This window comes from Rhinoraja longicauda, chromosome 10 (genome assembly GCF_053455715.1).
Source record: "Rhinoraja longicauda isolate Sanriku21f chromosome 10, sRhiLon1.1, whole genome shotgun sequence".
Taxonomy (NCBI): Eukaryota; Metazoa; Chordata; class Chondrichthyes; order Rajiformes; family Arhynchobatidae; genus Rhinoraja; species Rhinoraja longicauda.
This window is the reverse complement of record NC_135962.1, coordinates 22,449,814-22,476,495: the sequence shown is the minus strand read 5'-3', so window position 1 is coordinate 22,476,495 and position 26,682 is coordinate 22,449,814. Positions and strand designations below refer to the sequence as shown.

The 26,682-nt window shown below is 41.7% G+C and overlaps 1 protein-coding gene and 1 long non-coding RNA gene across 3 annotated transcripts in view; both read left to right on the top strand.

Moving 5' to 3' along the window:
- LOC144597622 (uncharacterized) overlaps positions 1-11,836 on the top strand; it is a 32,588-nt gene extending 20,752 nt beyond the window's left edge. The window contains exons 2-4 of the long non-coding RNA XR_013547768.1: positions 5,740-5,838; positions 6,627-6,709; positions 11,656-11,836. This is a non-coding gene — a long non-coding RNA (uncharacterized LOC144597622). The remainder of the gene's footprint in view (positions 1-5,739; positions 5,839-6,626; positions 6,710-11,655) is intronic.
- A 6,588-nt stretch (positions 11,837-18,424) lies between these two features.
- spred1 (sprouty related EVH1 domain containing 1) overlaps positions 18,425-26,682 on the top strand; it is a 69,435-nt gene continuing 61,177 nt past the window's right edge. The window contains exon 1 of one of the 2 annotated variants that reach the window (XM_078406385.1): positions 18,425-18,899. In XM_078406385.1, the coding sequence (XP_078262511.1) occupies positions 18,874-18,899 (26 nt within the window). In that variant the 5' untranslated portion in view covers positions 18,425-18,873. The remainder of the gene's footprint in view (positions 18,900-26,682) is intronic. The other variant, XM_078406386.1, reaches the window with a different exon arrangement.

Sequence of the window (26,682 nt, the reverse complement as noted above, 5' to 3'; positions counted from 1 at the left end):
GAATGAGCAGTGTCTAGTTGTAAACCCCTTTGGACAACAAATCCCTTTCATCATGGGAGCTTGAATTACTTATAAGCTTTGTAAAGCTTTGGCTTACCAAGTGTAGGTGAATCGAGGACCAGAGGATATAGGTTTAAGGTGAAGGAGAAAAGATTTAATAGGAATCTGAGGGGTAACTTTTTCACACAAAGGGTGGTGGGTGTATGGAACAAGCTGCCAGAGGAGATAGTTGAGTCAGGGACTTTCCCAACGTTTAAGAAACAGTTGGACAGGTACATGGATAGGACAGGTTTGGAGGGATATGGATCAAACGCAGCTGGTATATGTTGGCCAGTGTGGGAAAGTTGAGCCGAAGGGCCTGTTTCCACGCTGTATCACTCAATGATCCAACACACTTGGGATAATTTACGATTTTACCAAAGCCAATTAACCTACAAATCTGTACATCTTTGGAGTGTGGGAGGAAACAGGAGCACCTGGAGAAAACCTACCAACCTATCTGTGAGATACAGAATGGGAAGGAAAAGTCAGTGGATATACATAGCCACATTGCTTTAATAGTCTCCTTTAGCTGTTATAAAAGAGCTCCAGGAATAGTCACAAGAGTGATGACCTTATAAGGAATAAGAAAACAGTTCACAAAACTGGGAAAAAATAATCAAAGAAAAACTTCAAGTGATGCTTTGGTGTAACTAATCTTGCAAATTCGTGTAATTTTGGAAATATAATTTAGGTCGCCACAGTGGCCTAGCAGTAGAGCTGCTGCCTTGCAATGTCAGAGACCCAAGATCAATCCTGGCTACGGGTGCTGTCTGTACAGAGTTTGTTCGTTCTCCCTGTGACTGCATGGGTTTTCTCTGGGTGCTCAGGTTTCCTCCCACACTCCAAAAATGTATAGTTTTGTAGGTTAATTGGCTTCAATAAAAATTGTATTTTGTCCCTAGTGTGAAGGATCGCTAGTGTCGGGGATCGCTGGTCGGTGTGGACTCAGTGGGCCAAAGAACCTGTATCCATGCTGTATCTCTAAAGTCTAAAATAAAATAAACACCAGGTTGTGCTCTTCAGACCTTCTATTTGCAAAATGTGCAGCATGGAAAGTGATAAATGGGGACAAATGTGGGGGTTGTTTGCCAGATGAGTGGAAATAGTTTTAAAAAAAAGGATAAGGAGAGAAGCAGTTAAAGGTAAAACCAGTGGGAAGGATGTGGGTAGATGGGAGGGGAGGGGAAATATGGGGATAAAAGAAAGATGGGGGACACAGAGATGGGAGGGATAGAAGCTGAGCCTAACAAGGAAGGGATCACAAAATGCTGGAGTAACTCAGCAGGTCAGGCAGCATCTCAGGAGAGAAGGAATGGGTGACCTTTCGGGTCGAGACCCTTCATCAGTCTGAAGAAGGGTCTTGACCCGAAACATCACCCATTCCTTCTCTCCTGAGATGCTGCCTGACCCGCTGAGTTACTCCAGCATTTTGTGATACCTTCGATTTGTACTAGCATCTGCAGTTATTTTTCTACTAACAAGGAGGGGAAACAAACCGGGTGATGGGGATGGTGGGAGAAATATGTGCATACCAGGAGGGGTTGTGGGTGCGGGGGGAGGGGGGGGGGTGGAGAGAAGAGGCTAAGGGAACTTAGTGGGATATTACTTGAAATTGGAGAATTCAATGTTCTTCATACCCATGCCCGAACCCAATGGTATGAACATTGAATCCAATTTCAATTAATACCCCTTCCTCCGCCTCTTCTTTATCTGCCCCACTTGGTCCCCTCCACTGGTGCGCCCACAATTCTCCCATCATCCCATCATCCTGTCCTTTCCCCTCTAATGCCAATCTCCCACTCCTCCCATCACCAAATGCTCATTTTATTTCCTTCCTCGTGTCCTTTCCATTGATATCCCTCCCTCCTGCTGTACATTTAACTCCTTTCCTTATGTGACATTCCTTTAACTCCTATTCACCCCCAGTCTTTGCCACTATCTCCATCCATCTGCCAATCAGCCTCTCATCTGCATCCACCTGTCACTTGCCAAGCTTTGCCCCACCACATCTCTGAACTAAACTTAACTAAAACTAAACTAAACCTTTCTTTTCCTGCTTTCTCCCCCCCCCCCCCCCCCCCATTCCACCAGTCTGAATATCACCCTGCTCCAAAATGCCATCTGTCCATCCACAGATGCTGCCTGAACCACTGAGTTCCACCAGCACTTTATTTTTTTGCTCAAGATTTTAGCATCTGCAGTCGCTTGTGTTAACTTCTAATTCCCCAATGCACTTCAGCCTATTCCCAGAAACCACAAACCCAGTCTCATCCTCATCCTGTTTACAATACCGGTGTGTGTAGAGTCTGAAAATAGGAACACATCAGGGAAAACCGGCAGCAGTTGGAACTATTTATTTTGGAGAAGCTCGAACTCAAAGAGTATATGAATGAGGTTTTTACCTAAATGAAGGGATTAGATTCAGTCCTATTAGATAGGTTATTTTATTAGATAGGGATGACAGAAATTACTCTTGCTGAAGAAGTCTGTGGTAAAGAGTAAGATTAGGTGCCAAAGAAATATTTCCTTCTGCAAAAAGCCAGTAGCCTCTGGAAAGAAGCTCTGAGACATGTGGGCACCATTACTTGGCTTCATGAAGTGAGTCCGGGAGGAGGGAGGGAGGAAGAGTGGAAGGGCGGAAGGGAGGGAGGGAAGATTTCAAGACAGGAAACCCGGATGTAAGGGTTTCCCAGATGTCCAGCAGGATTTAACTGCAGGATGTCTTCTATATTTTTTTCGGTAACTTTCCCATGAAGCAGCCTGCTTGATGGACACTGCTTGCCTGCTGCAGAAAAGTGTGCATGTGACATTGGAAGGTATCAGAGATCATGGAGATGAGATTGCAGGGTAAAATGGATTTAAGAGCAGTGACCTGGATATTGAGGGGGCATTTAAAGTCAGAGATCATGTAGAGCAGTCACGGGATAGATTGGTCCATAGATTCAGCTTTTGATCCTGAATAAACATACTGCTCCTTTTGCCTCCTCAATCAGTGCTATTGATGCACCCCATAAAGAGATACAGCAAGAAAACTGGCCCTTCAGCCCATCAAGCCTGTACAGGCTATCAGGCATCGAATTTATACTAGACTTAACTGAACTCATTTTATTCTTCCCACATAAACATTAAATTCCCCCCAGATTTGAATATTCGTCGACACATTAGGAGCAATTTGCAGTGGCCATTTTGCCTACCAACTTGCACGTTGTTGAGTTTGCGGAGGAAACTCAACCTGGTCTTAGGGAGAACATGCAAACTCCACATCAACAGCGCCAGAAGTCAGACTGAGCTCGGGCTGCTGGAGATATGGGTCAGTGGCTCTACCAGCTGTGCCACTATGTCGCTCATGCATAGAAAAAAAATTAAAATCATATATGAGAAGCTTAATTGACTAATTATCTAAAAGTGGATGATGAAATGCTCTATTCTGAGCCCTATTATGAGATGACTGACTCCATTAAGAAATTCAACCCTTCTCCCACCCCTTCCCACAAAATCTTGGGAATGGCTGGTCCATGACTGCTCAAGATGAATATGGAGCATTTGGGACAACATTGAGAATGCCATCAGGAGCACATAAAGCCCTACGTAAGCAACAGAGGCACTGGTTTACAAACTACTCACCTATTTTCCCAATCTGTGGAAGAGTCTGTGGTACCCACATTGTATTGATAAGCTACCTCAGCACTCACCAAACCAGTGGAAACAATGTACCTTCGCTCCCAGGAGACTACCTAAGAAAAAGAAGAGAAGATCGGATCAGATATACCATATATAGATCCAAACAATACAAACTCAAATACAACAGATACCAATGGGGAAGATAAAGAGTGCTGAATATAGTGCTCAGAAAGGTATCAACATCAGTTGCTTAGACAAAGCCAAATGTCTTCAATGGAATGGAGAAAAATTGAACTGAACCCTAGCTTATGAAATCACTGTTCAGAAGCATGATAAGAAAGGGTAAGAGGTAGTTCCCGAGTCCGGTGGTGCATGCTTTCAAGCTTTTGCGCTCGATCAGAAGGGAGAAAAAGGAATGACCCACTATGGATTATATTGGCTGCCTTTCGGAGGCAGCATGACGTATAAATGGAGTCAATGGTGGGAAGTCTAGTCTGTGTCTTGGCTACATGTACAACTCTGCAATTTCTTCTGCTCTTGGGCAGAGTTGTTCCCAAACCAAGCTGTGATGCAAACCAACAGTATATTTTCTATGGTGCATCTGCAGACGTTTGTAAAAGTCACCGGAGACATGCCAGATTTCCTCAGTCTCATGAGAAAGCAGAGGCATTGGTGTGCCTTTTGGGGCTCACGTTTGTGACCTCCCCGTGGTGAGCCCTGTCAACTGACCTCAGTCAGGCAAACGACAACAAACAGAGACAGCAGAAGCAGAAGCAGCTTCATAACTTCTGCCTCAAACGCAAGAAGAAGAAGGTGTGCCTTTTAACTGTCGCATCAATGTGGTTGGGTCACAACAGATCGTTGGTAATATTAATGCCAAGGAATTTGAAGCTCTCAACTGAAGCTCTCAAATTCTGCATGACATTGAGGGAGAGGTTATTGTCCTGACTCCGTGACACTAAGTTCTCTATCTCCTTCCTGTACTCGGTCTCATCATTGTTTGTGATTCGGTCCACCACAGTGATGTCGTCTGCAAACTTGTAGATGGAATTGGATCCAAATTTGTCCGTACAGTTGTGAGTGTAAATGGAGTATAGTAGGGGATTGAGATCATATCTTTGTGGAGCACCGAGGTTGTGAATTATTGTGGAGGAGGTGTTGTCACCTATTCTCACTGATTGAAGTTTGTGAGTCTGAAAGTCGAGAAATCAGTGACAGAAAGGGGAGATGATTCCTGGCTTATCCAAGTGGTAAGTATGGGGCCTCCACTGCCTTCTAAAAGGGAACTAAGTTCTCGGAGCAGAATTAGGCCATTCAGCCCATCAAGTGTATGCCGCTATTTAATCATGGCTGATCTATCCTTTCCTCTCAACCCCATTCTCCTGCCCCTGACACCCTTACTAATCAAGAATCTGTCAATCCTCACCTTAAAAATATCCATTGACTTGGCCTCCACAGCCGTGGCAATGAATTCCACAGATTCACCGCCTTCTGCCTAAAGAAATTCCTCCTTATCTACTTTCTAAAGGTACGTCCTTTTATTCTGAGGCTATGGCCTCTGGTCCTGGACTCTCCCACTAGTGGAAACATCCTCTCCACATTCACTCTATCCAGGTCTTTCATTATTCGGGACTAGAAAGAACTAAGGGAAGAGGCCAACATAAGGAGGGTTTTTCTACAAAATGAAATATGTAGGCTGGAAGTGCACTAGTGCTTTTGATTGGCTAGAGTAGAACTAGGCAGATCAAAAGGATTTTCCTTGTCCTAATTTTAATAAGTTCTTTGTATTAAAGGAAGGTGGGAAATTACAAAACAAAAGTCATCTACATAAAACTTCTAAAAATACATTCTGCAAAAGATCTGTCAATAATTATAAATAATACTCAATAATTTATATCATAATATATATGTAAGGTTAAGGTAAATGTTATCAACATATAAACCACTAAATGAGTGACAGCTTGAACCCCTAATTTCAAAGTTCTTAAAAAGATAAATTTCTAAATTCCTCAAGCTTTATCTCTGTTTAATACCATTATGAACTCACTTAATAACGCAACTGCCTTATAATTACAGAATACTCTCTACTCTATATGGATAGGAGGCAGCACAGTGGTTCATCGGTGGAGTTGCTGCCTTACAGCGCCAGAGACCCGGGATCAATCCTGACTACAGGTGCTGTCTGCCGGGAGTTTGTACACTCTCCCTGTGATCTGGTGTGGATTCTCCGGGTGCTCCGGTTTCTTCCCATGGTACTTGGGGTGATTGCTAGTCAGTGCGGACTCGGTGGGCCAAAGGGCCTATTTCTGCGCCAGATCTCTAACGTCTATAGTAAATATCCCATCACAGTAACAAAGTGGGTGGAAATACTTGCTGGAAAAGTGTGACACATTCCTTGCATTTATAGAAACAAAAATAACACAAACTTAATGAAGAAGAACCTGAATTATGGAAGCTGCTTCCATTTTCTCCTGTCCATGACTTTCCACGGTGTTCTGCTAATTTGCATTGCACGTGGTCTCCTGCGACATATCGTGATAAGGCAGGAAGATCCTTCAAGAAATGTAGTCTACGGGCAACTTCCCAAAGTTGCAAATATTCTGGGCAGGGTTGAAGTCCAAAGTTGGCACTTGAGTTGGATTTAATTTTTGTACACCAGCAAAGATTTCCTCTACGCATGCATTAACATTTTCATTGGCTCATCCTTACTGGCAAATAGTTACAGGCGTCTGTGGCTGAAGCCACAGTATCAAAGGCAGGTGCTTACCCTTCCCTCTCTAAACATTTCATTATAATTATTTAGTGTACTTAATGGAAAAAGAATAAACTGCATTTGTGTTCCACGTTCGTAAGATAGTGAGTAAATGTTTTTTCCTTGATGCACTTTTATCTACCCAGACATTTTCTGTGAATTCAGTAGTAATATATATTTATGCATAGGCAAATATTTTTTAATGTTTCAGGTTTCACAAGATGCAAAATTGCCACTGGCCTCAAAACCATGACTCACATCACAAATTAAAACTGGACCTTTGGGGATGAAAAGGTAATATTTGAACACTGTGCTTTACTCAAGCTTCCTGAATGGCTAATTTCCTCCCTCATTGCTAAGCTTATATTTCTTTCATAACATCAACCCGAACAGATGCCAGGCATATATGTTTCGCTTGCATGATTTATCCACTTCCCACAATTTCACAATGTAGTGAAACACTTAATTGTACACACCAAGATAGTGAAGTATGCTGGTACTAATCCGCTTAAACCATTGAGGCAACCTGAGAAAAATACACATACCTGATTTAGGGTCTGCCAGATCAAGTTCAATGGAGATTAGTACTCGTTACTGTGGAAGATGTCATCAATTAATGTTTAGTCAATTGGACAACTGATTGGGATTGATGACTCAGTGTTTACTACTTGAATGCAGGCAGGCAGGCAAAAAATGTTGTCTTTGCTAGCAATGCCAAAATCCTGACAAAAATAAGTAAACAAAAAGCTGAAACTATTTTCTCCAGACACGGGCAAGGTCCAGAAGGACAGGAGGAACAGCTATTGTTGTTCTGGTGACGGAGAAAGGAAGAAGAGATAAGTAGAGGCCTGTGAGCCTCACTCCAGTGGAAAGCTATGAGAGAGGATTCTTCGGGATAGGATTTACTCTTGTTTGGAAGAGAAAGGGACAGTCAGCATATTTTTGATGGCAGGTCATGTCTTATGAACTTGATTGTGTTTTTTGCAGAGGTGATGAAAGAGATTGATAATGGTAGGACAATGGATGTTGCCATGTGGATTTTAGTAAGGTATTTGATAAAGTCCCTCATGGTAGGCTGATCCAGAAGATTTAAGATGCATGGGATCCAGGGTAACTTGGTCATTTGCAATAAGATCTGGTGTACTCATAGAAGACAGAGGCATGTGAAGGAAAGGCGTTAGTCTGGCTGGAGATCTGTGACTCGTGGAGTTCTGCAGGAATCTGTGCTGGGACCTCTGTTTGTGATATATTTATATACACGACTTAAACATGAATGTAGATGGGTTGTTGGTAAGTTTGCAGATGATACCAAAATCGATGGAGTTATGGAAAGTGAGGAAGGTTGCCAAAGTATATAATGGAAAATAGATTCGCTACAGAAACAGGTGGAGATAGGGTAGATGGAGTTTAATCGAAGCAAGTCTGAGGTGTTGTACTTTGGGAGGTTACTCCATCATCAAGTTTGCTGATGACACTGTGGTGGTGGGCCGGATCTCCGACAATGATGAGAAGGCCTTATGGGAGGAGGTGGCTGATCTGGCACTCTGGTGTCAGAACAATAGCCTCCTCTTGAATGTCAAAACAACTAAGGAGCTGATTGTGGACTTTATAAGGGCTCAACATCCAAGGACGTACACACCACTGGAGATAAATGGGTCTATTGTGGATAGGGTGAGCAGTTTTAAATACTTGGGAGTCCACATCAAAGAGGATCTGACATGGGCAACGCACATTGCCGCACTGGTGGGCAAGGCAAAGCAGCGCCTTTACCACCTTAGACACCTGAGGAAATTCAGAGTGTCTCTGAGGATCCTTCATTGCTTCTACTCTGGGGCTGTAGAGAGCATCCTGTCCGGCAACATTACAGTCTGGTTTGGGAACAGCTCTGCCCAGGACAGGATGGCCCTGCAGAGAGTAGTGCGTTCGGCAGAACGCACCATGGGAACTACACTCGCCCCCCTGCAGGACCTATACATCAGGAGGTGTAGATCGAGAGCAAGCAAGATTATGAGGGACAGATATGATAGCAGCATTTAAGAGGCATTTGGATAGGGACATGGAAATGCAGGGAATAGAGGGATATGGATCACGTGCAAGCAGAGATGATTAGTGCAACTCCTCTACCTCTTTTACCTCCCTCTCTATCACGTCTGAAACCCTGGAAAATTGAGCTGCCAATCACGTCCCTGTTGCTACCAAGTCTGTGTAATGGCCACAATGTCATAGTTTCAAGCACTGGGACTATGCTGTGGAGTGGCAGCTCCAATTCCCTCTGATAGTCAGTCACGAGCTGTTGTTGGACACACTTCACACAGGTGTAATCCTCAGGGATGCTGGACATCCTGCAGGAGGACCATACCAGTGGCTTTATTGCCGTTTTCACTGCACTACCATGAGATGAATTTGTGAAATGAAAAGGCCTCTCCCTATTTCACCCTCAACCTCCTCGCTGATGCCTCACAACCCAAAGGCTCAGCACTTACTCTCAACAAAGCACTCGACCTCAAAACACAGTCTCCTTAACACCGCCGTGTATTTCCACATATTTACCTAATGCCCAAAGTTGGAGCTGATGTAACCTTTGCAGTTCTCTGCAAAATTAAATACGCAGGACATTGAAACCTTTTGTGGTGTGGCAAATAGAAATAGAACAGAAAACAATAGGAATGAGCTCGTCAGCCCACAATGTTTGTGCCAAACATGATACCAAGTTAAACTGATCTCATCTGCCTGTACATGATCCATAACACTCTTTTCCCTGCACTTCTATATGCCTATCTAAAAGCCTCTTAATCAGCACTATCATATCTGCCTACACAACCACCCCTGGCAATGTGTTCCAGGCCCCCACCTCACTTTGTGTAAAAAATCTGCCCCACATGTCTCCATAAGACTTTCCCTCTCTCATCTTATAACTATGCCTTTGAGTGTTGGACATTTCCATCCTGGGGAAAAGATTCTGATTGCCTAACCTTATAATTTTATATACTTCTATCAAGTATCCCCTCAACCTCAGATGTTCCAGAGAAAACAAAACTATCTTGGTGTTTGCCCCTTTGAAATAAATATTAATTGGCTCGAAGAATTGAGCAGCTATAAATGTTCTCTGTTTATTTCATTCCTTCAAAGTTTGTTATTCCACTGTTTAACCAATAAAATATATATGATCATTATTTTTCAGGTCACTGCAACCTCTTCCTCAAACATGCAATTGACTAAAGTGGACTGGATTTCACCTATGATGGGTTTTTCATGAATTATTCCCAACATCCTAGTAAATAAGTACAATGGCCAGCCACGTTGTCATTTATATAATTTTTTAAAAGCTGTATTGACCAGATATTAATTGTGAATCTGTTTTTTTCCCGATATAAATTAATAATCAGTTTCTTATCCAATCAAGCAGTAGTGGAGCTGCATAACTGATTAGGGAGAATGTCAAAGCTGCACTTAGAAAGGACATCTTGGAGGGTTCATCCAGGGAGTCCACTAGATGCCAGGAACAAGAAAGGTCCAATCACTATACAGGGGTTATATTATGCACCTCCTGCCCAATAGCCAGTGGGAGCGAATGGAACAGATATGAGGGCAAAACATGGAAAGATGCAAAATCAAAAGGGTTGCTGAACTGGGTAATTTTAACATCCATAACATTGACAAGTTCTCCTTTAGTGCTAGGGGCTTGGATATGGAAGAATTTGTTAGGTGCTTCCAGGAAGGTTTCTAGAAATAACATGCAGAAGGTCCCAACTTAGAATGAGGCCTTATTCAACCTTGATTTGGGGAATGAGCAAGAAATCAGCAAGGCTAAAAGAGCCCGTGGAATGTCCTTGGCAAGTGGCATTACAGAGGCATTTTACAAATATATCAGGAGCAAGAGAGGATATCGGAAGGAATTTGTGCATGGAGCCAGAGGAAGTGAGTGCAAGTCTGGGTTTTTTAATTCCTTGAGGGATTTGCTGATTCCGAAAGAATCTGAAAGACATGCTGCAAAACTATATCTTCTTCTGTCAACTCCACCCCAAACTAATTTGATGTCATTCATTATGAAAATAAACAAATTGGATTTGCATTAATTGAATTAAGTGGAAGTGATTTATTCTAGAAAACCAAAAGGAAATTAAGGATGGAATGCAATGAATTATGTAATTCCTCTCATGCTAATATTATTTATATAAATAATAGCTCTTAAAGCTTATATAAATAGAAGCTCTAATGCAGAAGCTCTGCATCAGCATACATTCTAGCATCAGAAATCATATCTGCAAAGATGCATTCACAAGCAGCATAAAAAATGCTTAGCCTTCTATAGAACATGAGTCATTCTTTCTAGCATATAACAGGAGATGCTGAGACTTATCTAGTGTGACTCTTTTCAGACAGCAATGTGCAGTTACAATTTTAGATTACTCTCTGATTTATATAATCTACCACAATATGTAATTGAGCAATCTTTGAAACCATTTAAAATCACAATATTTTACCTTGTTGCATTCATATTTCCAATAGTTACAGAATGTGTAAACGGTTACTTGTTGCACAAGTTTATTGGAATGTTCTAAAAATACATAGTAGAATTCTCACTGGGAATTAGTGAACAAAAACATCTTATGTGTTGGAAGAATAAAAACAAAGATTTTGCACGTATACAATGTCATACATTTCAAACTATGAAATGTAATCAAAATTTGAACATATTTGATGAACATTTTGAGAAATAACATAATTTCTCTAAACTAAAAATGCAGACATTCTAGTGCATCAAATATTTTCAAATATGTTTTTTAAGTAAAGATTTGCAGAATGCGCAGCTGCTATGTGAAAAAGATATACCTTGAGGTTGACAAAGGATCAACCATCTGGGAACTGTATACTGTATCTAGTGTCTCTAGAACTCTCCAATTAGATTTGTTTTCTTAGTGTAATAATTTCCAGCAAGTTGGACAAATTTTGGACAATTGTGTCATCATGTTTGAAAACAAACCTTTAATATAATCATAGTATATACAGATCATTGAACAAACAGAAGCTGTGTTTAATTTGAAATGCAAGAAATTTGGATATGCTAAGCTTTAATTCACCTTGGAACACAAATGAGAAATGCTCAGCTTTGCTTGGCCTTACTTGTGGTGAAATTTTTGAATTAATTGATCATTTTTTAGAGGTTTGATTGTTATTACAGAGGTGCAAAAACAGAATTCCAAAATGACTAATTCTTGTATTTTTTTAATCTCATGCAGAATAACAGAAGAACAAATGTGGCATCGTACTGTGCACATGTATGTGTCAGTAAAAAGTTTAAAAGAACATGAGGAATCGTTAGGAAAATAACTGCAGATGCTGGTACAAATCGAAGGTATCACAAAATGCTGGAGTAACTCAGCAGGTCAGGCAGCATCTCTGGCACTCCCCCTTCCACTCCCAGTCTGACCTTTCTGTTATGGGCCTCCTCCAGTGTCATAGTGAGGCCAACCGCAAATTGGAGGAACAGCACCTCATATTTCACTTGGGCAGCTTACAGCCCAGCGGTATGAACATTGACTTCCCCCACTTTAGATAGTTCCTCTGTCCCTCTCTTCCCCTCCCCCTTCCCAGTTCTCCCACTGTCTTCGTCTTCACCTATATCCTTTCTTTGTCCCCCCCCCCCGACATCAGTCTGAAGAAGGGTCTCGACCCGAAACGTCACCCATTCCTTCTCTCCAGAGATGCTGCCTGACCTGCTGAGTTACTCCAGCATTTTGTGATACCACTGAGGAATTTTTAGATCGTACTATCACTATGGCAACAGATGTAAGTGCGAAGAAATTGAACATTTTTGTAGTGTTGGTTTCCCTTAAGGTAGAAGACGAGTCATGAATACAATTTAGAATAAATCTTTCAATTGAATAATGTAGCAAGGTTCATTCTCAAAGATTAAATGTTGCTTTTCAGCAGTATGCATTTTCACCCTAGCTTGGATTAGTGTTTTGTATCAACTCGTCCAGCCTGATTCTGTGTGGGGAATGTGCAGCAGTGGTCACCTGTCTTAAGATCACTGAACACTACATTCATACAGCTACTAGGGAGAGAACGTTGTATATCATTGGTTTAAATTATATTTGCATACATTTGTAAGGAAAGATACATAATATATAATACAATCTGTTGCTACATAAACAGATTTGGCATTCATTTTTCATCTTTTAATATATTATTTAATTAAAAGTATGCCATTCATATAAAATAGTTGTAAAACTATTTTTAAAATAAGCAATTTTAACTGCAAAATGCATATAATGATAAGATTTTGTGGCAATATCAATCGTGATGTTAAATCTGAGCAATTTTGAAATTAAATTACTTGAAGTGCAATGATCTACATCCCTCATCAGCTACGCAAAATAAATGAATAAAACCATAGCATGGAAGTCAACGGTATATTTTCTTAAGAAGCAGTATCTTGACTTGCTTCATTTCCAGTTTTGTGGGTTCTGAGTTGATGCATGAGGCCAATATGGAAACAATAGTTTCTTCCATAGAAGAAACATGAGGTGCCCGAGGGTGGGTGGGTGTGTAGTTTGATAAGTGGGGCACTCCTCCATTGCTTCCAATGTATGGGCTTGAGTATTTCATATGTTATTTCTCCATTTTGAATGGTCATTGAGTCTCAAGGAATCAGTGGTGACATGTGTTGGTATAATTGTTTCTAGTGTTCCTACATCTCTGATACTTTCAGGTATTCTTTATTTCTCGCCCTTTGGATATATGATGCTCAAGCATCTTCACTTGATGGGTGAACAGTTATTTCTGTGCTTTTCAAGAACCATTGGGTAACCATTCTTTGGACGCTAAATGGGAGGGACGAAAGGTTTCTTGCCAATTTGATTTATCTGCCGAGGGAAATGTTAGTTTGGTGATCATCCCTTCCCCATTTGATCACAGGATACCAATGAATACACCATGATAAATAAAAGGCAGAATTAATTAATAAACTGATGGTAAGGAAACATAACACAAATAACCATAATACGAGTTGAGCACCAACCTTGAGAAAACGTTCACACTCAAGTGTTTGTACTTTAGCAAGACAGTTTTTAAAAGAATGAATTACAAGCCGAGCGCATTAAGCCGTTAAGATGTAACCCTTTGTTGAAACAATGGTACAGAAGATATTCAAACATGTATTTTGTACAATATAATGCAAATACATATCCTAAAGGTCAAAAATTCTATGTACAGTTAAACAACCATGGCTCATGTGGGAGGTAAGATGAAGTATTAAGCTAAAGGAAGTGACTTACACAAACACCCACAAATGTGGTAATCTAAAGGATTAAGAAATTTACAAAAAGGCAAAGTGAGACAAAGAAAACATTCAGAGCTACAAAAGGGAATAGGGCTGAAAACTTGCAAATATTATTAAATCTAATCAGAAATTATTTTAAAATTGCTAAGGAGATGTACCTTATTGGTATAGGCATTGTTCATCAATGATTTATTAAAGAGTAGTTTGTGCACATTTTCATGACATAGGATGAGGACATAATACCTATTATTATTGAAACTTATTCAAATAAAAATACAAGTTCTCTTTTTGTATTTTTATTATTTTTTACTGTATCAATGGTCCTTACCCTTCACCCATTAGCATTCGCATCCAACACATTATTCTCTGACATTTCCACCACCAACTTGATCCCACCACCAGCCACATCTTCCCATCCCCACCCCTTTCTGTTTTCCGCAGAAACCACTCCCTCCGCAACTTGATTCACTCATTCCCTACCCACCCAAACATCCCCCTCCCGTTACTTTTCCCTACACCTCCTCCCTCACATTCATCGAGACCCCAGCAGTCCTTCCAGATGAGAGAGGTTCATGTGCACCTCTTTTAACTTCATCTACTACATCTGGTGTCCTCGATGTGGCCTCCTTTACATCAGCGAGACCAAGTGGAGACTTGGCGGCCATTTCACCAAGCACTTCCATCCAGTCCGCCAAGGTGTACTGGATCTCTCAGTTGCTAACCATTTTAACTCACCTTCCCATTCCCACACAGAACTTTCTGCCCTGGGCCTTCTCCATAGCCAGAATGAGTTCACACGCAAACTGGAGGAACAGTACCTCACATTTCCACTTTGGTGGCTAACAACCAAAAGGTATGAACATTGAATTTTCTAATTTTCTAACCTTAACTCCCCCCTCCCCCCCCCCCCGCCCCCACCCACTCCCTCTTCCTTGTACCCCACCTGGACAAGCACCCATTTCTCCCCTCCCATGCTCCTTCCCATTCCACCTATATTCCATCCTCTGGTTTCACAATTCGCAAGTCTACTCTCCTTATCTCACACCCTTTGTCTTTTCATCTCTTGCCTTTGCCCAACCATCTGCTGATGGAATACCCACTCATCTGTAACCACCTATCACTCTCCAGGCTTTGTCCTGCTCCTCCTCTTTTCCAGCTTTCTCACTCCCCCCACCCCCCCACCTTCACAATTAGTCTGTAGAAGAGTCTCAATCTGAAACGTCACCTATCCATGTTTTCCAGCAATGCTAAGTTACCCCAGTACTCTGTTTTTGTTTATGAACCAGCATCTGCAATTCCTTGTTTATACTTTAAAATTTTAAAAAATATTACTAATGCTGCCAATTCAGTAGTCCAGTTAGGGAGGATGGTCCATTCTTATAACTTTTTGGCCTTACCACACGTGTAAGCTTTTTGTAGCAACATCCTCAGAACAGACCTAGGAACCATGAAAAAGAAAAAGAGGGAAACGGGAATCGGTCAAACATAGAATCCTTAAATCGTGCATGTGATTATTAACGCAAAACATTGTTACACACTTTAAACGCATCCGTCAAACTCTCAGAGAGGATATGAGCAATAAATAATTGTCGGATAGACATTCCAAAATGTCAAAATTCCAATGCCGCTCCCTCCCTCTCTCTCTCTGTACTGCAGCCTTTCTGATCTATTCTATTGATTGTTTAATCTATACTCCTCTGAACTTTACTCTTAACGTGTTGAATAATACAATCTGCATCATAAATATCTGTTATGTTTAAATGAAGATTTCACGGGCTTCTTATGTTTTTCATGCATTTTGAATTGAAAGCAAATCTCGCTCAATCTTAACTTTTCAACAATCTTCACACTTTTAACAACCAAGCATATCATTCTCACCTAGCTACAGCTAACAATGGCCTGTTTCCCTGATCATTGTTACTTTTTTGCATATCTTTCATTCATTTGTTCTATCTCTCCGCATCATTGTCTATAACTCTGTCCGTATCCCTTGACTTTCAGTCTGAAGGGTCTCGACCAGAAACGTCACCCATTCCTTCTCTCCAGAGATGCTGCCTGTCCCGCTGAGTTACTCCAGCATTTTGTGTCTATCTTCCTTTTAAAACAGCATCTGCAGTTCCTTCCTATACAAATTACCCACTCTCATCTTTCATTTTTTGAACCACAGCAGCACCAGATATCACAATTATCAAACTTTCAACACTGATCTTTAATATGTTAAGAATAAATTAAACTTGTATTATTCAAATACTAAATAAGGGAACCAAATATAAAATATGCTCTGCACGAAATATCACTGATCACGTTTAACTGTGGGTTGTAGACTACCAAGACGGAATGAGTTGCTGATCCTCTAATTTGGGTTTGGCCTTACCCTGGCTGAGAACATATAAGTCAGTGTGGGAATGAGAAGGGGAATTGAAATAGCTGTTTGCCATTGCCACTTGGTATTCCCAGTCAACTGTGAGTTCCAAGTGGCCATGACAGAGTCAGTCAAAGCACTGGCATATTCCACTATTGATCGCACCAACGTAGAGGAGGCTAGAATGCAGCACAGTGGCGGAGTCGCTGCCTTACAGCGCCAGAGACCCGGGTTCAATCCTGACTATGAGTGCTGTCTGTACGAGGTTTGTACATTCTCCCTGTGACTTTGTGGGTTTTCTCCGGGTGCTCTGGTTTCTTACCACATTTGAAAGATGTGGAGGGTTGTAGGTTTATTGGCTTTTGAAAATTGCCCAAGCGTGTATAACTAGTGTACAGTGATCGTAGTCAGCGTGGACTCAGTGGGCAGAAGGGCCTGTTTCTATGCTGTATCTCTAAAGCAACGTCGAGAGCACCGAATGCTGCAGACGAGGCTGGAGGAGATGCATCTGAATCTGTCTCACCTGGAAGGGCTGGATGGTGATGAGGGTGGAGGTGGCGGGACAGGTTTGAGGGGAAAGTGCTTATGGAGGGTGTGGAAACCAGGGAGTCATGGAAAGAGTGGGTCCTGTAGAAAGGGATGTAGAGGGGAAGATGTGACAGGCAGTGGGATCACAGAGTAGCTGAAGAATATGTTGAATGTGAAGGCCTGTTGCAGTGAAAGGTGAATATCAGTGTTTCTCTACCCCTATTGTCTTGGGGGCTGGTGGGGTGAGTGCAGATGTGCGGCAAATGGAGGAGATGTGGGTGAGTGCACCATCAATCACAGTAGGGTGGGGGAAGCCCCAGTCATGAAGAAAGAGGGCATCTCCGATGTCCTGGAGTGTGAGGCCTCGTCTTGAGAACGGATGTGGTGGAGGTGGAGAAACTGAAAGGAACGGCATACCTACAAGGGGTGGGATGGCACAGTGTGGATAGCTATGGAACAATGGGTTTGTAATAAATGTCAAAAGACAGATTTTCTCCTGAGACAGAGAAAGGCGAGATGTCAGAAATAGTCCAAATAAATGTATGGGTAAGGTGGAAGTTAAGAAGTTGACATTTGACTTAGTTTCTGTGGTTTAAAAAAAATCCTCTGTTTGGACAAGGAACAAATCATGCAGGGAACTGAAAGGAAGAACCCACATCCTTTGTAAAAAAAAAAATCGCTTATCAAATTACAGATGTATTTATTGTCGTTGAGAAATGTATTTTCCTATTACCTTCAAAATATGGTAATTTCAAGACGAAATTGTCAAATTAAAATCAAACAAACCATTTCTGATTCAAAATCATTGTATTGTACTCTTAAAAGTTTTTGCGTAGTGCTAAGGGGTAGAATTTAACAGAAAATATTAGCCCATGATCGTGTTGAATCTTTTAAAGGCTCTCATACAAGTTGATGTCAAATTGGTCCACATAAATAAAATCACCAAGAATCAAAATAATGTTTTATTGTCATATGTTCCGTAACAGAACAACGAGATTCTTACTTGCAGCGGCACCACGGATATGTAAATATAGTATACAGTAGACACCATAATAAACAAAAAGACGTTCAATATATTATAAAAAAACAATATAGTGCAAAGACGAAAACAAGATGCCAATGCAGTTTGTAGTTCGGAGTTTAGTTCTTGTATTAAAACTGTAAGAAAAATAGTTGTTACACATTAAATGGAGAGCATATGCGAACGGGATAAAATCTGCACGATATTTCTTATTATTGCCACGTGTACCGAGGTACTGGGAATAGCTTTAGTTTGCGTGCCATGTAGTCTGAGAAAATACCATACAGTACTTGAATAGTGTACAGATAAAGGCTACAACATTCAGTGGAAGAAGGCTGAATTTGAGGACAAATTCACACAAAATACAGACTGCTTTAACTGAATGTGTATTTTAAAGAAACAGCGTGTCGTTTTTCCCCAGTGTTTTTGAGGTTGTCTGAAGAGCATTCTGCTAACGCTGCTGCCCGCAGGCTCCTGCAGCAGCCGGGCTTTCCCTGCTCCTGCTCCTGCTCCGCGATGCAACGCAACGCTCAGCCGCCTCACCGCCCATGCCCGCCTGTGAAGCACTGCGCGCTCCCGGTGGGAAAGAAGGAAATAACTACTTCCCCGCCGGCCCTACCGTTGAAAAGAAAGAGCAAAGGAGGGTGGAATTAATCATTGATTAGCTACAAACAAATTGCAAAGAGCGAGGGAGTGGAAGGAGAGAGCAGGAGACAGGGCAATAAGTTTCCAAGAGTTGTTGGAAGAGAGGTGGAGGGATACGGATCAACCAGGTCGCGTGGGGCGGCGGTTGCTTCCGCTCGGACGAGAGCGCGCCCGCTCCCCCCGAGCGCCCCCACCTTCCCGGCGCCCCTCCCCCTCCCCGAGCGCCCCCTCCCGGCGCCCCTCCCCCCGAGCGCCCCCTCCCGGCGCCCCTCCCCCTCCCGCCCCCCCCTCTCGGCGCCCCACCCCCCGCCGGCGCCCCTCCTCCTTCCCCCCCCCCTCCGGCCAACTGAGAGCGGGATGGAGCTGCGAAGCGGAGCGGTGGCAGCGGACAGGCCGGGGTTAGGCCGTTGAAGACAGGCCACGAGTGCTGCCCGCCCCGCCCAGCCCGCCCCCTCCTTCCCCTCACGACGGTGCGATGAGGATGCCGGCGGCCGAGGCACTGCCCGGCCCGCGACGGGAGGCGGGAGCGGCGGCCGCAATATGAAGAGGTGGCCGTCGTGTGGGGCCGGCAGATGCTGCTGTGGATTAACGTGGCCATGATCGCAAGTCGGTGAAAGATGAGCGAGGAGGCGAACCAGACCGAGTAAGAAAACGAGGCGGTCGGTGGGTCGAGGCAGGAATAGGCGCTAGGGGAGGGGATCGGCGCTCTCCGCCACCGAAGTGGGGCGACCACCCGGAGCCCTGGTCGGGGAAGCTGCCCGGATCCATGGAGGCGGCTCGGGCCCGGCATTAATGCTGAGGGAATGTCGGGGTTCACGCCCCTTACACCCAACACGACCCCCTCAATCCTCGCTCACCACTCTACCCCCACCCCCGATCCTCTCTACCCCCCGATCCTCCCTCTACCTCTCCGATCATCTCTCTACCCCCGATTCGTTCTCTATCCCCCGATCTCCTCCCTACTCCCCCCATCTCTTACACCCCCCCCCCCGCACCGACCCCTTACCCCCCACTGAACTCTCCCGCTCCAATTCTCTCTGCCCCCCTCATTCCCTGCTCTACCCCCTCCCATTATTGTTATACCCCCATTCATCACGATCCACATCTTCCCTACCCCACAACCTACCTCGCTGCCCTCCGCCCCTCCTCCCAACCCTCGCCCTCCCTCCCTCCACATTCGCCCTCGCTCCCCCCTCGCCTTCCCTTCCTCTCGCCACCCGTCACTCCGGCTGCCCCTCCCTGTCACCCCCTCTTGCTCACGTCACTCACCCCTTCCATCCCGACTTCCCTCTTCCACCCTCCATTGCCTTTCTCCTCTTCTCCCCACCTTTCCTCCTCCACTCATCCCACACCCTCGTCCTCCACCCCTCCCATGGTGGGTCTGCTTAGCCAAGTGTGTCGTCCATGGGGAGGGGTGATTGTGCACAAGGCTTGGTTATGTGCGAGTGAGGGAGATGTTTGCGCAGAGTGTATTGAAGTATACTTTCAAGAGGTGTATTTTGATCAGTTTTCTGATCTGAGGTGTTTGGAAAGCCTGAGTTAGCCTGAGGAGTGTGGATAGCGTTCTCTTGCTCTTAATTGAGGTCGAAGGTGCTTCCACTCTTTATTGAAATTGGCACATGATGTACCCGAGGGTTGGGCAGCCTTTTGTATGTTTATTTAAATAGTACCAGGCTGTGCGATTACTGCAGGCATGAAGATGAGCACAGTTTGATTTGTACAGAACTCTGCCTGCTTGGTGAGCTGGAAGCTCTCACGATCCTGCATCATTAGATTATATTTTCATTTTAGTTCTCTTCCGCTCGCCCCCGGTTGATAAAGTTGGCAAGATTTCCGCTGTGCAATGACTGACCAAAGCCTGTTTTTTTAATCATTCTTTTCTGCATTCCTCCTTTTCATTCACAAAAAAAGTACTGTAATATGTAATTTCCCTTCTTTTCTCGAGCTTGTGGTAAAGGGGCCCATTTTAGGCGATACATAAATTACTCACTGGCCTTGTCACATCCGTTACTGGTTGCAGTGGTATCATTTCGAAATCTCGGTTGTGGAGAATCGTGTGAAAGAAGAACAGTTTGCAGGCTACATTCATGAGAAATATTAGCTTGGGAGGTGCCTCTGTCACGTGACCATCCCATTCATAAAATACCTGTTGTCAGTGCACTGGCCAGCGTGCACTGGCATTGTGCAGTGAGATTAGTGATGGTACTGGGACATCGTTGGTCAGCCAATCTACTATTTTGTAACAATTTAACAATGATTGAGAAGTTATTTCTGTAACTTTAGATGTATGAATAGCTCCAGAGAGCATAAAAATATGAACTGAACATGCGTTTATAAATTTAAGCTTAAATAATCTACAAAATATGAAATTTGTAAAAATGCCATTCTGTGGCATGTATCAATTTCCTATCAATTTTGATGAACCTTTATTGGGGATTTCTTTATTTTCAGAATAGTCTTTTGTGAGCAAAATGACATGAGCAAAATGATCTGATCTTGTTTTCTTTCTTGCATATTAGCATTTCTTTCTAAAATTTAGCAAATTTCAGACAGTAAATGATCTTTGGGCAATGTATCATGATCTGAGACTTTTGTTACCAGGGCTAAGCAGCACATAAAAATGAAATGAATTGCGTGTATCCACTTATTTGTATCTGCCGTTGTTCGCTGTGGTGGTGTGCTGATGTATTGTTAAGATTTCAGTAAACCTGTGCAATGCATTAATTTGGGTTTAAACTATAGATGTGAACAATTTGCTTATAGATTTTGTTGCTCCAATTACATGTAGCATTAGGTGCTGGTAAGAAAGTGATCTAATCTGTAGATAATAGTATAAATTTATCGCATTAAAGGCCAGTGAGAGATAGGTCTGAGCGCATGCATAGGTTCTTTTGTGAAGTAATAAAGTTTAAGGAAGAGGGCATGCTTCTTGGAAGTGGTATGATTTCATTTAATTTCTGATCCACTGCTGTGAACTATTCTGTGAATGCATTTTAAAAGTCTATTCATTCAACGCTTGATGACATTCTTAGCATAACAATTTGAATTTAGTTTATTGGAGAAATATTAGGAACAATTTTTTTCAAAATCTTGGCTAACTGCACTCATTTAAAATGTTATGTATGTACTCACAAACCATAAATGTGTTCACGTTAATATTGCTGAAAGTGTATGATTTGTATGTCATTTATATTTGATGCGGTGGTTTTTAAGTGTGTTGAAGTTCACAACTTACACATTGTATCTAAAATATCATGTCAAATTGGTTAATTTCTTGGATTTAAACATGCATTTTAAAAAGTACATTGTTTTACCCACTCTCCTCAGGCACCAGCTGTCTTGAAATTGAATCAAATGGTTACTGCAGTTCAAAACCACTTCCCCGATACCAGATGAATTTGCCCAAATGTTGTATAGGATATCCGCTTTGTGCTTAACTTTGCAGTTAGCTTTTCCATGAACGTACCAACACATGCTGAAGGCTAACTGTTCACAGCTGCCGGAAAAGCCGAGCAGACATATTGTCATTAACTTTTTGTTGTCTACTAACTTCCTTATTTGAGGATAGTCAAAGATGGACATCAGAAAGACAAATAATTGAGGTTCCAGTCACATTTAAAAATATTAGTTGCAATACAGCTTTGAAAATGTGCCCAATTGAGGTTTGATTCTGCTGGTGCAACATAGCAACAGGGATTCATTTTAATATTATTTTCTTAAAAACTAGAGTATGATTCATGCTCACAAATAACTATTTTCCAATTTATAGTGTTAGCAATTTTAGTTTTGTAAGTTAGTTCCCATACCCTAGCTCTTCCTAGAGTCTGTGCTGTCCTTCCTGCTAACATATAGTTCAGAGGCAACCCATGTTTATCCAAAATATAGGTAGACATAAATTATAACCAAATGCTGGAATAACTCATCGGGTCCAGGACCATGTCACTTTAATTTACTTTAAATTTCCTTTTGTGTGGTTTTTAAATGGTTTTAAAAATATTTACAGGAAGCCCATTTGTAAGATTCTAAACATTTGGATTTTAAAATTTACTCGTTTGCTTCTGTAAGCAGTGAAAGAATTTTATTCAGGAAATATTTAAACAATGTCTTTTGGAACATTTTGTGGATGTTTCAAATTGATTAAGTACATTTTTGAAATGGCAGGCATGAGGTTAACTGGAGTTTTAGTAGTGCCTCAGAGGTGTCAGTTTTTTATTGTCCCTATTTTGGAGAGATTTGTTTTTCTCTTCTGTCCCTTCCCATCGATCCCATCTCCCTTCCACTCCAAATTTGAAACTTCTCCACATCCATCAATACTAAAGTCTGTGCCCCCATGGATTGAAAATTGTATTTATGGAATTTGAATACTGGAAGGTTTTTTTGTGATAACAAATAAGTTATCCTACATGGTTTTCACAAAATGCTGTTCTCTTTGCAAGATATTTGTAGATGCTTTCATCTTCTAATAAAAATAAATTCTATATATTGTTTCTTAATGTTCCATTCTTTTGAAACAAATGTACATATGCTATGTCATCATTTATTGATATAATGTGTGGCTGGCATCTTTCCTAAAACTTAATTTACAAAGATAATGCAAAGCTGCAATATTAGGTTCTTTGTCAATGTAAATATAATTATATATACAGTCACAAAATGCTGGAAATGCACTAGACCATCTTTTGGGGAACAACTCCAAAAATGTGGGAAACTGATATTTGCCAATTTAAAAGTCAATCAATATTTACTTGCTATGAATTATGGAGATGCTGTATTTGGAGAACAAATTTGATATATTTTTATGGAGTTGAAATATTCACCTGTGTTTGCTCAGTTACTCTATCAACAATGAAATTATTCTATTTTTTTCCATGTAATGTGTAAAAGAATAAGGTATTAGGAGCTGTTCTTCAAGAAACCATCATCGATAATGTTCTAATGAAGGGTCTTCGCTGTGAAATGTTTAAATTATTTCTTTTTTCATAGATGTAGTCTGTTGTGTTTCCACATTTTCTGTTTTTATTTCAGATTCCCAGCATCTGCAGCTTTTGATTTTGTGTGATGCTCCTAATGTTTTTAAATTGATCATTGAAGGCGGCATGTTGATAATCCTATTACATTAAATATCTGTCGTGTGTTGTTCTTAAGGTTATGCTACCTCTGTAATTTGATTCAAGTTGTGTAAAATGACTGTTATGGTGTAGTAATATCAAGACAATCTTTGGGTTAACTGTTTTAGATGTTTATGGCATTTAGGTTCTAAATTTAATTTTGTATGTTGGATTTGTAGCAGCAGGTTGTGCAGTGACTGATATCCTGTACTTGGGGGGAAGAAAACAATGTGGTTTACTGGTTTCATATTATTTTGGTGGTTTAATATACCAATTACTGCTCACAGATTTTTGAAAAATCAGAAAACGATTGCAGATTAGAATTTGTCGCACAGTATCCTAATCTCCAAAGTGAGAAAGTCACTTATTTGACCCTGGTGATTATGGCAGCTGTGGATATAAATTGGTTTATGCCTAACCCTCGTTAGGAAACTGTCATGGGGCATAACTTTTCAAACTATGCTAGTTATTTTAGGAAGTTTGTGATACCTCTAAAAATATAAATGGTCCAGATACAAACTGTTTATCTGAAAACAAAATACATTGTCTTAGGGGTGTTATAGGATTTGGAAAGTTTATATTCAAGAACAAGGTTTTTATGAATTAAAAGTGATGTACAAATGCAAGGAAATGTTATCAAACAAGGCATGGACATTTGACCAACGAGGCAAGATTTGTGGATGATTTTTGAGGAAAAGCAGATGTGTTCAGATTGCAGTTAAAGCTAATGGGATATAGGCGACCTTGGGCATGGAACCAAAGGAAGAACTGGAAGAATATGTTGCTGGAATATTAAGAATTGTGGTGACATATTTAGGCTAGGGATATGGAGTGAGATTGAGAAGAATTAAAAGACTAGTGATGGTTAAGAATGGGGAGCATGAGCCTGTGGAATGATTTAAAGATTTATTAATTTAAGGCGATGGGGCTAATAGATTACTGGGACCGGTAGGGATCATTCAAAAGGTTTTAGATTAAATTGAGTTGAAAAGGGAAATTGTTGGCATATTTGAACTTTGGATATGCTGAGGTAGGGATATGGTAAGTGGATGAGCTGCATGGAAAAGATTGGGTGTTGGAAAGTCTGCTCATAGTGGATCATTACTAATTTGGTTTGGCTCAAAGACGGTTTAGGGATGCAGCATGGATTAAGGCTCTTTGGCTACAGAGTCCACACTGACCATCGATTGACCATTCACACTAGTTCTAGGTTATCCACTTTCTCACCCATTCCCTACACAGGAGGTGCAGTTTACAGAGGTGTTTAATCTACAACCCCACAAGTCTTGGAGGAAACTGCAGCACCCAAAGGAAACCTACACTCTCACAGGGAGAATTTACAAACTCCACATCGTGTTAATCTTGCATACAGCGGTTGAGAATAATAATATACAGGTGGTAAAGAGGGAATAAAACAAAATTAGGACCTTGACGAAACTGCAGCACCCAGAGGAAACCCACACTCTCACAGGGAGAACTTACAAACTCCACATCATGTTAATCTTGCATACAGCAGTTGCGAATAATAATATACAGCTGGTAAAGAGTGAATAAAACAAAATTAGGACCTTGACGTGCTCCAAAAATAGTGAAGCAATGGAAATCAATTGTTGGGCTGTCCTGGGGAAGATAAAAGAATTAAGAATGAAACAAAGAGCATGTCATTGTGCAACAGATGGTAGATGGTGTGGCTGAATGTCAAAAGGAACTTGCAAGGTTGAGGAGACAATGCATTACATTATCTTTGGCTATTTACAAATGTGGGATTGTTACAACTTTTGTGTGTTTGATGGAAACTAAAAATGGATTTAAACTGAATGAAAGAGAAAGGTGGGTCCTCCGTCCACAGCAGGTGAGTCCCTGGACTCTGGCAGGCGAGCCTGGCTTTCCGGGCAGGTCCTCCTTCGGTCTGTGTAGGGCGAGCTGGACCTTCTGGCAGGTTCTAGGTGTTCGGTCCGGGGTGGACAGTCCGGGCCTGCTGGTGGATCTGGCCGTGTGTTAGGTATGGAGGCATCCATCCTCCTCGTACCTACCCCTTTATCATGAACACCAGGCCATCATCTCCCTGACTGTTACCAGTCTCATCACCTCTGGCGATCTGCCCTCCACTGCCTCCAAATATGTAGTTCCACAGCCCCTCACTGCCTGCTTCTACTTCACAAAATCCACTGAGAGGACTGCCCTGTGTAGGAAGGAACTGCAGATGCTGGTTTAAACCAAAGATAGACACAAAATGATGGAATAACTCAGCGGGACGGGCAACATCTCTGGAGAGAAGGAATGGGTTATGTTTCGGCTCGAGACCCTTCTTCAGAACTGCCCTGGCAGACCAATTATTTATTTGCCTTTTTTGTAAAGGAGCAACTGCAGGTCCTTGTTTATCCATAGATAGGAGGGAAGATGTCCCCTGTTCCATAACCTGTTTAGCTTCCCATTCCCTCTCCTGTTTCTCAACTTGAGATTTTGCTTGCATTTTAAGTTGCTTAAATCTTGAACAAAAATATGGAGATCTTTTTCTTTCTCCTATTTAGATAATGGACTTATATTGGAAAATAGAATGTTTTGAAATTTCCAGCTTCAATTCATTCATGATTTTGGATAAAAATATCATGGCCAAGGTCACTTTGTGAGAGAATGTCAGCACTTTAAAGAAAATATTTTAATACTTTTCTTAGAATGCACAGTCTTTTATTCAGCAGTTATGTATTCAGCGGATATGTATTCAGCAGATATATTTAGTTGTGAGGTCCACATAATTGTTATATACTTATTTTAAGATGTAGAAAATTATAAACAATGGGGGAAAGTGGGTTCAACATGATTTTGGAAAGCATTTTGAGTGATTTGATAGGTTCCTGTGGTCATGATTTGCTATTGGAATAAATATCTGTGTTTTCTAAACCACTGAAAAAGCATAACATTGAAATGAATAGGTAAGAAAGAACTGCAGGTGCTGGTTTAAATTGAAGGTAGACACAAAATGCAGGAATAATTCAGCGGGACAGGCAGCATCTCTGGAGAGAAGCAAAGGGTGACGTTTCGGGCAGTTGGAAATGAAAAGGTCTAAAGAAGGTAGAGGGCCATCCGGGGAGTCCAAGAGGAGGAGGTCTAGCTGCGACGGGAGAAGTGGTCATCATTGGGTGGTGAGGATTCCTTTCCATAGAAAAAGGCGCGGAGGCGACGGAAGAAGAGCTCTACATCAAAATGAATAATTGGTAGGGCATGCAGTTGAGTTTTCTGTGAAATCAGTCTTATGTACAGAATGCATTCATAAATAGATATTTCTATTCATTTATATCATCATGTGACAATACAAAG